The 13,101-nt window shown below is 35.1% G+C and overlaps 1 protein-coding gene across 2 annotated transcripts in view; it reads right to left on the bottom strand.

The window, feature by feature from the left end:
- Positions 1 to 13,101, bottom strand: part of LOC118195362 (solute carrier family 4 member 11-like) — an 842,086-nt gene that overhangs the window by 133,845 nt on the left and 695,140 nt on the right. For both annotated transcript variants that reach the window (XM_085809451.1, XM_085809450.1), the window contains exon 6: positions 5,525 to 5,648. In XM_085809451.1, coding sequence (XP_085665577.1) covers positions 5,525 to 5,648 — 124 coding nt within the window. The remainder of the gene's footprint in view (positions 1 to 5,524; positions 5,649 to 13,101) is intronic.

Consider the following 13,101-nt stretch of genomic DNA (forward strand, 5'->3'; position numbering starts at 1 on the left):
GAAGCGCTTATTAATGCCCCTGTTTTAAAATTCCCTGAGGGGGACGAAAACCTGGAAATTGCGGCAGATGCATCAGACTATGCGGTGGGTGCGGTTCTTATGCAAAATAACCATCCGCTGGCATTTTTTAGTAAAACATTGAATCAAACACAAAGGAATTATACAGCTACAGAAAGAGAAACATTAGCCGTATTAATGGCTGTACACAAATTTCGAGTTTATTTCGGCAAATCGCCAGTAACAGTCTTTTCGGATCATGCGGCTGTTGGTAGACTTTACTCGGGAAAAAACCTAACGCCCAGGTTAATAAGATGGGCTTTAAAACTCCAAGAATATAATATCACAATAAAATATAAACCGGGTAAGGAAAACAATGTAGCTGACGCACTTTCTCGTATAAAACTGGACGATGAAGGTAATGAACTTAAATGCGCTGTGTTGACTTCAAAAATTTTAGATTCTAGAGATACGGTTATTACTGAACTGAAAGCTGATCCTGAATTTGGAAATATCTATGCTTATTTGAAAGACCCCGAAAGCTTTGAGCACACAGATATCGATGCGATAAGAAATAGAGCAAAAAACTATGAAATAATAGATAATTTATTATTCTATACGAAAACAACGAACGAAAATCTTGAGTATAAGCCAGTCATCCCAGCCTCGCTTCGATTAAGCATTTTGAAGGAGTTGCACGAAAAAAAAACAGCGGGCCACCTCGGGGTCAGAAAGACTTTAAAAAGGGTACGCGAGGCGGTATATTTCCCACAATTATACAAAATAGTAACGGCGTATGTCAGGTCCTGCAATCAATGTCAGTTAATAAATGATATTAATTACAGCCCGGCCGGGTACTTAAATAGCATTCGCGCTACATTTCCGAATGAAATTTTAGGCATAGATCTCCTTGGTCCCTTCCCCCAGAGCGAGTTAAATAAAAATCGTTTTCTTTTAGTAATAGTAGATCATTTTTCAAAATGGATAGAAATTGTTCCACTTAAACGCGCGTCAGCCAAAACAGTCGCAGATGCATTCTTACACAGATACATTTTAAAATACGGTGCACCGATAAAAGGCTAACATAGCAGAAAGAGTTAATAAAAACATTGTAAAAATAATTCGCAGTTACGTTAGCACACATCACAAGCGCTGGGATGGCTACATAAATGAATTAGCTTATGCTTTAAGAACGGCACATCATGATACTACGGGAAAAACTCCAGCAGAATTATTTTTAGGCAGAAAGTTAATTACGCCTTTAGATAAATTATTCTTTGTGCAACAAAGAGAGCAGGAATTTAGACAAAAGGACGTGCAAAAACTAATTGATCAGGCGCTTAAATCTTCGGATACGGCAAGAAATAGGCAGAAAATTTATTATGATAAAAAACGCCGTGAAGCAGATTTTAAAGTTGGGGATAAAGTATTGAAACGGAAATTTTCTTTATCAAGTGCCCCAGACAATTTTATGGCAAAGCTAGCTCCAAAGTTTGAAGGCCCCTATGTAATTCAGGAAATCAAAGGAGTAGTCTTATATCTTAAAAACGAGAGAGGGGAAATCTGTAAAGCAAGTCCCGACCAGGTGAAAAAATACTATAATCCAAATGATTTTGAAATCCTTAAAAGTTTCTTGCAGGACTCAAGTCTAAACGAAATAGAAGGGCCAGAGACTGCAGCAACTATTCCACCACCCAAGAAACGGAGAACTGAAGAGAGACCTAGCACTTCTACAACCCGGACGTTGGTATCAAAAAGAAAAAATGAGTTTTAAACTCCGGCGTTTAAGAAAAACAAAAATACAGATGAACCGGGTAAAGAAACCGTGGTAAAGACGAAAACACCACCTACAAAAGATGGCAGGAGAAATTACACATCAAGGAGAACGCGCACACGGCCACAGAGTCAGGTGCCAGCAAGGCCGCCGTTCCGGAAACTGAAACGCCAACAGGAGGCACAGAAGTACGAGGAAAAGAAGAAATTCAAGGACTCCAGACCGGAGGACGTCAAGACCAGCCGTCCCAGGCAGAAACGCAAAGGCCAACAACCAGACGATTACTCCGTCAAGAGGCCAGCATGTAGAGGACGCAAAAGAAAGATCAACGGGGACGACACGTGGAGATCAACAAGGAGAAGATTGACATCCATGACACCTCTAACTTGGGATCAATTTTGTCAAAAACGGATGACGGAGTTTCAAGCATCAAAAACTCAAAGATAAGTTAAAACCTTCTATAATTTTTTTTTCTCTTTTGTTCCGAAATGTTATGCATAAGTACGAAGTTCTATGTTTTGACGAAAGTCAATATGTCTCGGTTGAGACTTAGTTTTGTTTTACTTTATTTAGCTAAGGCAAAAGTATTATTTTCTTTAAGTGTAAAAGCTAAAAACAAGCATTTTCTGTTGGTCGAAAGATTAATTCTGTTATGTTAAAGCCAAAATTTGGCCGGAGATAAAAATAACTTCGTATTCTTGTATTAATAAGAATTTTAGTTTCAGTGCCGCCAGCTTGGCGAAGAATGAGTAAAGTAAAAATTTATTTTCTCTTATTCATTTTATGGTAAATTGTAAAAAGCATATGTATTAAACTTTTGTAAATGTATGTAAATACTTGCATGTTATGTAAAAGTAGAATTTAGTCTAGAAGCATAAAATTGTAGATGCTAAAAGTGAATGCTTAAAAGCAATGAAGTCAAAAATTAAGTATTAAACTGTAAAGTCATGCTTAAGAGCGAAAGCCTGCATGTTTAAAGATGAATGAGGGGGAAGCTAGAATGAATGTGTTTTGTAGGGTTCTCCACCTACATTTGAATTTTTAAGAATATTAAAGTAGCTCATTGAGTTGTAGAATGTCGAGTAAGGTGTGTCTATTTGGTCGTTGAATTCTAACAAATCATGGTGGTTAGGGGAAGTGTTGTAAGACTAAAACACGAATATTCCCGTTTGACACCACACACGGTGGAGAGCCAGGGTAAAGTTAAATTAATGCTTGAAAAATTGAATGAATGTGAAGTAAGCAATAACTAAGAAAAACGAAACGTTAAAAACAAAAATTTATTGTGTCAAGAAAGTGTAAATTATAATGTATGTAGAAAGATACTGATACTTATTCCTTCCAGATGCTGGAAGGAAAGACCAAGATTGATTGATGAAGTCCAGGAAAAGTTGCTGTAAGAAGAAAGCTTTGTAACGACTAACAGAATTTTAATTGTTACATAAGATTTTTTTGTGTAAACGAGGCTTTCGCCAGTTAGTTCAGAATTAGATAAACTTACAACAGGTCGTTTGTAGGACCTGCTTCCAAGTTTTCCAAATTCTGGCAGCGGCAAATGTAGGGTTTATATTTATTTTAACTAACATTTATTTTAAGTTTAAACTATCTTTCCTGCCAAGCCTTACTTTTCCCTGGAACTGCCAATGCCAGAATATGTAAATTTGAGTAGAACGCGCAAGCATTCAAATTATCAGCGGAAGTAGTATGATTTAAATAGAAGGAAACAAGTTCGGTGAGAGAGAGTTATTCTTACTTAGCGAGCGTGGAGGTAGAAATCGAGAATTAAAGAACCCCGCGTTGCGGCCTATGTGCTTGGCGGGAAGTAGTTGCAATTGTTTCAGTGAGCTTCAAGTCTGCTGAATTAGCTGCGGTATTTGTAAAACGCGGTGAGTTAGTTATTTTAGAGAGCCTCGTAGTTAGAATCTTGTCTTTATTTTCTTTTCAGGTTATTATTTTATTTTGACTGCCTAGTTGGCAAAGTTTGTAAGCGTCAAGAGGACGCAATTGTAAATTAGTACGTTGAATAAAAAGGGACTTAAACCCTTTATAAGACTCTGTGGTTTATACAAGCTTTCACAGTCACCTCTTGGTTGCGTGCTAGTTAGAGGCGCGCAACGTTATAAGTTGAAAAATAATAAAGGGTTATTTTTCGCTATTCTTCTGTGCTGTTATTACTGCTTGCCCGGGCGAGAATTCGTCCAGTTGATTGTAAGCTCTAGATTAGTTTATGTGGCCTAAAAAGTCTAGATCTTATAAAGTTCCCATTATAAGGTTTCCAATAAATTGGCTCTTAATGCACTGCATGAAGTTAGAAAGATCTATAACAGATACACCACAAAATTTGAAAAATGTAGATCAGCTTTCATTATATCTAAAGCTAACACTGAAGAGGAAAAAAAGGAGAGACATGATGGACCTGCTAAATTCCTTCCTCCTGTTATACATGATTACTATATAAAATTTAGAATAAATCGAAATGACAAAAACCTTACATATAGCTGATGAAGAAGAAGATATCATTTATATTCCTAATGAATTAATCACAAATAATATGTTATAACGGAACTCATAATATTCATTTTTACGAAAAATCTGTAATAAAAGTACATAATAGTTAACTTTGTCTGTAATAAAAAGCTTAAAAATTTGAACACTGAATTTAACTTTATTAGTTTTCTCGCTTGCCAAATCGATTAACTCCTGCAGTTACATAAAAAATGTAACATTACTGACAATTACTTTTTGGACTCATCACTTGTACTTGAAGGCTACAGACCGAAGTATCCAAAATCTGTATGTCTGGCAGAATTTAAAACTCTAAAGAAGAAAGCAAAAAATGACTAAAATGGCATTCTGCTTTTTTGAGTCTTGGATGGTGAATAAGTGATTTGATCAGACATCTGAACTGATGCAGTCTATACCTAATATGATTTCAATGATCAGTGAAGATAACGATATACGTTTATGTAAACATAAATTCAAACAAATCATTTTGGCATCGACACCAAGCACCATTTACTTGAAGCTTTTTAAATTCATTAGGATGAAGCTGAAATGCTTTTGTTACGTGATAACTGGTTTCAAACACATAAACTTTAGAAAGATTAAAACAAAGTAGTGGTGTAATACCTAAATCGACCATAAACGTCTAACTTATAATTTCTCTTGATTCATTGAATTTCTTTAATTTTTCTTTGTAGGTTTATCATATTAATTAGATTCTCATGATAAAATATCATCTGAATCTTTTCAAGTCTAATTCTATCAAAGTAATAGAACATTAGTAGATTACACAAATTAAGTTTTAGCTATTTTAAGGTTTTAGAGTATTAGACTCTTTACCATTATCTAGAGAAAGAGAATTGCTTAAAATAATTAAAGACGTCTTTGTCAACCAACAAATACCAGCTCAAATTTAATTAAACTTTTATTAAGAAGCATACGAAATAATAAATATATATAGTTTATAAAGTCTTATAGCGTACAGTATAGAAACTTACAGACTTAACATGGTATAAAAAACGTCATTTTAAGATTTAATATAATGAATCACATATCATTCAAAAAACAATATTTGAGCAATCAAAAGGAACATAAATTGACTGAACATTTTCCCATCAGTTGATAAATGATTTGGAAACGAAGTACAAATTTATGAAATGAAAACGCTCACGTATGTTTAAGCTGATATTTTAATTAAATGTGAAGTAGTTTGATTCAAAACTTCAAAAACAGGGATCTAGAGCTGATTACCTCTTTGCTGGGAGTGAGAACAAGGATGAAAAAGCGCACTTCGTGCAGTGTTCGACCCATGTTCGCCGGATGTTTCAGCCTGGCTATTGCTACATGCCGCTTCTGCAGAGAGGCTAAGTTGCACCTAAAACAAATAATTACAAAATTATAAAGAAATTTATAAAAGTTCTTGGATTCTAGTAAGTTACATACACTTCATAAACATAAATAATATATTGATCTGCTACTTTAAAACGGGTTATTTCAAGGTCGGAATGAACCTTCCTACTTTACGATCGTAATGTATGTTGTTATCACCGTGCAGAGGGAATTAGAGGTTACTCAAAAATGTATTATGGAAAAACAAATATATTGAGAAACTGCATTATAAAGAGACAGCATATAATAAAATCTCGACTGCTGTGAATATTTTTGCACAAATATAGCTCGCTGATGTTAGACTTAATAAGGCTTGTTAGGAGAAATTTTATCTGCGTTTTAGTATATACCATATTAAAAATGATGATATTATGATAGTTTCATTTCTATAAATATTGATCCTAGACTTTCCGATTACGTAGCTTCTTAAAATAGGGTATTAAATTTTACAAAGGAAGTTTCTACACTGTGGTAAGGAGAGTTTTTTGGTTAAAAATAATTTCGCACCCGGCAAAAGCGTAAAAATTCCAGTAAGTAAAAATAATTCTGTAAGGATTATGTTAAATTTATTAACAGTTAAATTTTAAGTTAAAGTTCCTTTCCTGTCAACTTTAACTTCAGCTTACTACTTCCGGCCAGAACGTAGTTTTGGAATCATTCTGAATACTTAATGAGGAGGAGCGGTATTTAAACCGCGAAGTCTACTTGCAGAATTAGAGAGAATCAGAGTTTCTGATTTGCGCGCGTCTACCGTTTGGCTACTCTCTCTCTCAAAGCTGTTATTACGCTCGGCCGTACTCAGGCCCTTGATAAGCTTCGTAGTTAAATGGAGTTAAGGGGCCAACTCGTTTAGAATCTTGATAGCTTCGGCTATGTTTCTTTAGTTAATCTTAGTTTTAGTTAATTTCTTAGTCTTTTAAGTTCAAACCCAAATGTCGGCTTTTATTGTGCACTCCAAGATGGAGTTTTGTTAAATCTTATTGGAATAATAAAGGGTTAGGTACCCTTCCTTCTTGTTGTTTCTTGTTACACGAACTTAAGCGATTATTCGCTAACTAGTTCTTAAGATTCGTCACTTTTTACAGTACTGAGAATTACACTAGTGAGAATCTTACAATTCATATGTCTTAATTATTTAAAAGCAAAATGTTCCGCAACTTTGAGCTCAAAATTCGTTAAGGTGCTTTTAATGTCAGCCTAAATAAACGAATTAGGTATAAATTATACTATGAAAGCTGTTTTAGTCAAGGCGAAACTGTTAATAGCCAAATAAATGGCTTCCGTTACGCAGCTGCTTTTGAACTTGATCTACATATCTTGATTTTAAATCAATAATAAGCATGAGAATTTATTTAAGTCAACAAATTTCAAATATTGGGTGTGCAAAAATTATTGTGTTTTTCAATAAAAGAATTCGGTTATATTGTAAAATGCATTTATTGAGTTTCAGTCAATAACACCAACATACTCTCCATTACAATCTGAAAAGTTTCGCATTTTATAGAGTAACTTTCCCCGTTTCTTTCCTGTAAAATTCCTCGCTTTTTTAATTTTGAAGACCGCTGGGAAAATTTTATACTCCACTGAAGTTTTGTAGGCAACTGAGAGAAAGTTTACATTTGGTGCACAGCTGTTCCTGAGGAAAATTGTTTTATGACCCAAAGAGGTTGCATTCTCTTGAAACATAAAGACAATATGACGATGTAGTATGAGCTGTCGCCCAAACTCTTATAACTCCTGAGTCTTACTCTTATAACTCCGGGCAAATGAATAAAAGCGCTGAACATTAGTAGTCCGACTTGGCTTCAAATACTAACTAGCTGGGTGCATGGGCGTTTACATGTTTTTCTCCATGTGTAACATGACTAGTTTCTTTCTCCATGTGTAACCAGTTTCTGTTGGAAAGCATTCAAGAAAGGTATCCATCCCTTTAGGCAGATGGCACTAGCGTACTTTATCATGATCACTTCTTAGTGTCCGAAGAGATGTGTGAGACCTTATGTTGTTCTGACAGAATACTATTCCTTAATAATTCATCAAAGATGGGCGCGCATTTTTAGAGCATAAAGAAAATTTTTAAGATACAATCTTCACTTAAAATATGATTTGGCGGTAGAAAATCCCAACTGGTATCTCCTCTGAAATCTCTTCAAACACTTAATAGAATCTCTTTTGGCGTAATCCTTGTTTCGTGGCAAATACTGGAGAATCGGGCCTGCAAAGAGTCTGATGTCGTTTGCCACTACTGTAGAGGGTGTCCGCCGAAAACATCGCGGCGAAAGCATCGCGCACGAAAACGTCGCGGTCGAAACAACGCAAGGCGAAAACGTCGTAACACAAAACATCGTGGGAGAAAATAAAGCAAAGAGAAAACATCGCAGTTCTAAAGTATCGTGGTAGAAGATATCGTCGTCAAAAATAAAGCAGTTCAAAAACTTTGCAGTTTAAAAACATCGTCGTCGAAAATATCGTGGTAAAAAATAAATTACCTACAAATCATCGCATGACGATAACATCGCAGAAATGCGTTTTTCATGTTTTAATAATTGTAAATGGATATTCACATAATGATTTGGGAGCGCAAAAAGAAGGATATTGGTGAAAATATAAAATGAAAACATTAGCATAGAAAATTAATGCAACTTATAGCACTTAATAAAATTTTAAATTGACATAGTTAACTAAGAAAGGTCATTTACAATTTTTTTTTTCGTAAAGTTTAAAAAAGATTAGAAAAAGGAAGGTAAGTAACTGCATGCCCTTATCTATAAAAATTGCTAAGTTTATTATGATATTATTTTCTTCACTTTTGTTAATCTGATACTATTATATGAAAATTATTTATTTTTTGTTTAAATTTCTTGCTTTATTTTTTATAAATTTATTAGTTAATAAAAATATGAAAATAAAATTTATCCTTCTTTCCATCCTGCGTCCACAAATCATTATGCGAATATCCATTTACAATTATAAAGCCTGAGAAACACAATGCAATGTGTGTAATGTTATCGCCATACAATGTTTTTTAGGTGCTTTATTTTTTACCACTGAGAAGTTTTTGAACTGCTTTATTTTCGACGATGATATTTTGACGAAATTCGACTACGATGCTGAGAGCGTGAAAAAAGAGCAATGCCTTCGCCGGGACACAAACCTCTCGAATATGTGCCGAGTGTGCTGACCATTACTTTACGAAGGCATGCTAAAAAGGCGGGAGAAATACCTTATATACTCCCCCTTTTAAAGGGCGACTGGGTATTAGGGGACCCAATCGCCCAAATCCTGGTAGTGGAGAATCAAAATCCACCACCTTTTTTAGTTCGGGCGCCACTGTAGAGACATTAGTTTTTCTTTGAAGTAGGAAACATGAAAAATGAGCAATATCCTCCCCGGGACTCGAACCTCGGACCCCTCGAATACACGCCGAGTGTGCTGACCATTACGCCACAAAGGCATGCTAAGGAGGCGGGAGAAATACCTTATACCCAAAAAGTTTAATTAAGTGTATCTAGAGTAGATGTGATTGCATGAGGAATATTTTCATTTCCTTTGGCTACTTCAGCTCTGAAAAATATTTCTGTCATTGACATTCTTTTACAAAGCGCACATAAAAATTTATGTTTCTGTCATTTTTAATCAAATACATCATGCGCTGAAACTTGCCGTCATTTAAAAATTCACTTTATTTGATTTATTTCTTAACCTTGGATCTACGAAGAGCTGAAAAAAAGGTATTTAATAGCATAATCGCTTTTGAACACCCTGTGCTTGCTGAAAATGATTAACGACACATTTTTCCTGAAGTGTTAGGAAGCAGAGAAATTTATAACTTCGCAGGTAAACAAAAAGTACAAAAAGTTAAAAATGAAGGGAATTCGACCAGAGATCAAAACTTGTTAAAAGAGTTGGTACCTATTAAAATATTAACTAATATCATTAGAATGAGTAAGATGAAAATATAAACCAAAAGAAGCTCTCTTACATCTTCTAAAGAGTTCTTTCGACTGTGAATCAGACTGCTGACTCCCAAGTTTGATGGAAAAATTACTCTTGGAAGTCATATAACAGAGTTTAGTGGTCACGTTAACCCTATATGTTGTTTTTTGCTCTATTTAAATTGGATTATACTTGAAAGTTTTAACAAGAGCAGGAATGCAAATCAGGACTTGCCGGTTTGCAGACGAGGAGCGATAACAACTAACACATAGAAGTCGTTGACCATTCCTTAGTGTCTGCTTTTTATCTCTAAAGGGTTCATTTGAAAATTTAAGTTTGATGCATTTTAAGCAAAGACTATCACAGGACTAAACTTATCAAACGTTTATATACACATTTTATTTTTCATTATTGTACATGAAACTGCCCTAAACATAAACATTTCACTCTTACAATTTTGTGCTGATAGATTCAAATTTAAATCATCTACGTGTTGGAAAATCATGACTGACGCTATGAGCAACACTGTCAAGCGAGAATACGGAACATCCACCTCACCCTGGTCAACTTAACAGGTTTGATTAACTGCACCGGTTGAGTAACTTCTTTGCGATCAACACGCAAAAACCATAATCTGCATTTTCTGTCGCGGCTTTCGATTATTCTTTCAAAAGGAGAGGCCATACATCCTCTACAGAAATACCAGATTTCCTTTCCTAATGGAAACTAATTTGTGGATATTGTATAGTATTTGATGATAACTCGTAGTTCCTGAAGATATTCTTTAAATAATCTCTTCCTAAATATATTCAACAAATCTTACTGCATCCTATGATTTTGCGTAAGTTTCGTGTTTTCGGATTGGACTTTCGATGGAAGTTTTGTCAGTTTCTGACCAGTTAGAAAATGGCTTGAAGTCAAGGCTTCTTCGGAATCGTCATTTCCTCCCTCATACACTAATGACTGCTGTTCAGGGAGACTTCTAGCTCTATTAACGCAACAGAGAGTGCTTCTTCATTTAACAACGAGCGACCAAGCGATTTTCTAAGATATCCTTTAGTTAATCCTATTGAAAGTTCCCACCAAAATCCTCGTGGCACCATAAATTTTCATTCAATGATATTTGTAGAATAAAAATTTTGGTCTGTATTATCAGTTACGGCGTTTCAGAGAGAGGCTAGGTTTTTGTCTGCCGCGCGGAAGGTGGTGGCGTTGTCAGTATACATAGATGGTGTGAGGAAGGTCCTCGTCGACCAATAAATCTCTGAAGTGTCACTTCGATCTTATCAGTTTTCACGCCCTAAATGAGTTCTAGATGCAAAGCTCGAGTAGTTGAGCACGTGAATAGCACAACAGATGCAGTATTCAAGGGTTGCGTACTGCTTGCTAGAACATGACCAGCATAATGAGGAAGACAGTAATATTTAGAATCTCAAACATTATCATTACAGGCTAATTTGACCTGGTTCATATTAATATAATCTTGTATGCATTCCATATAAACATGCTGTAAATTTGGATTAATAGACAGTTTTCTGCGCAAGAGTTGAAAACGTTTCAGGGCCACACTGTAACTGTCGGAAGATGGAATGACATCTTGTTTCCATGGCAGCTTCACAACTGGATGTCCCTCTGTGATTTTGTAGGAATTGTGGAAACTTTTTCAAATTTCTTCATCATTAGTGGACGTTTCTCTGCCTTGAGAAGGTTTAATTTTTATTTCTAAACCGCCAAAACTTCTAACACCTTTATATATTTTGTGCGTGGCAGTTGGTGTATTAACATTATTAATTACGGCTAAAGAAGAAACAGCAGTTTTAGAACGAGATCCGCTAATAATACAACCAAAAATAGAAGGCACCATGTCAAGAGTTTCCGTTAATTTTAGAGGTGGATAGGCTTTGACAACACTCCAATAGAAATCTACACCAGTCAACACTTATATATAGATATGTTATTTGACGTATGACAAGTATGAGCAAGTTTCAATTTCTGTTTAAGAACAAGACGTATAATATCTTCTGGTGCAGTGGGATGATATGCATGAGTTTTATTGCTTTCAGATACCGTTAGGGTGACTGTAGCTTTATTCCAGATGTCGGGCACTTCAAGATGTACTTCACGCCTAGGTTGTGCAATATATGAAGAAAACTCAAATGCTGGAACTTGAGGTGTATCCGAACTGTTAACGTGTAAGTTTAGTGTGTTTACGAGATGTGGATGAAAAAAAACTGGACCACCTTCCACTATCTAAAATGCATCGAATTAATTTAGTAACGTCTGTTGACCAGTGACATAGAGTCAAGCAGTTTGCAAATGAGTAATGTTAGGAGCAAATATACCTCTTTGATTAGTAGAAATTCCGAGAGGAACTGGAACGATATTTGGACTTTTGCAGATTGAAACGTGGTTCTTCTTTCTGCATTTAATGCAAAAGGCCTTTTCTTTGCATGCGCAATTTTTAAAATTATGTCTTCGATTCGTACACAAGAAAAATCTACCAGCACTCTTAGCTTTTGAATACGCGTTTCAATATCAGTTATAGTTTCACAGTTTTGAGGCCAGTGCCCATTAATATTACAGAATGGGCAAAATTATGATGGTTTCTTTGAACCATTTTCATTTTGGGTTTTATAGTTAGTATTTAGAGCTGCTGCAGAAGAAGAAAATATATAATCAAATGATTTCTCACTTATCTTTTGAACAGTAAGTGCTCCTTCCATTTCTTCTGCGAAAAACTGTCAAAATGCTGTATTATTCTCTTCCGAAACTTTCGCTCTTTTGACATGAATAAACCATCTTCTACAAATGCTATTAAATAACAAACATAACGGCCGTATCCTTCGAAATTTTCTCTTAAAGCAATTAAATCCTGCAGCCTTTGTTACACTCGATGAAAACTTCATTCAAGGCTGTAGGTGATAGATGTCTTATTGACTTAATAATTTCCAAATATTCAAGGTGAGCTTGAATTATTCTATTTTTATCACCATATTTGCAACAAGACGTTTTTGTTTGTAGTTTCATAAGTATCTGCGATAATATTTATTCCATCAACTAATCTCTTTGTTTCTTCTACTAAGTAACCGCTAAAAAATACATACTTATCAATGGCTGAAAATTTTGGGTTACCTTCGACATAAGATACAACTGTTCTTCCTCTCCACGGAATGGTTCATGTTTAACTACAGGTAACTTCACAGGAATGCGAAAATGGCTTCATAGGAATGCGAAAATGGCGTAGGAGTCCTGGGAAAGCACATTAGTAACGAGAGCGTTATTAACAGCTGCAGGTAAGACATTCTGAACAGCTGTGAGAACAGCAAAAATAGCGAGTTTGACACTGGCTATATGTTCTTCACATTGTAAAACATCAGATTTATATTAATCTTCGGAGAATAAATAGGGACTACTATTATCAAGTAATTTCCTTTTACTCAACAAATCCTAAAGTCGAGCACAAAAATATACTAAATCATCATTGTTAGCGTCTGTAAACTTTA

The sequence above is a fragment of the Stegodyphus dumicola genome, chromosome X2 (genome assembly GCF_044657685.1).
Source record: "Stegodyphus dumicola isolate Sdum_Otavi_A_Nest chromosome X2, ASM4465768v1".
Lineage (NCBI taxonomy): Eukaryota > Metazoa > Arthropoda > Arachnida > Araneae > Eresidae > Stegodyphus > Stegodyphus dumicola.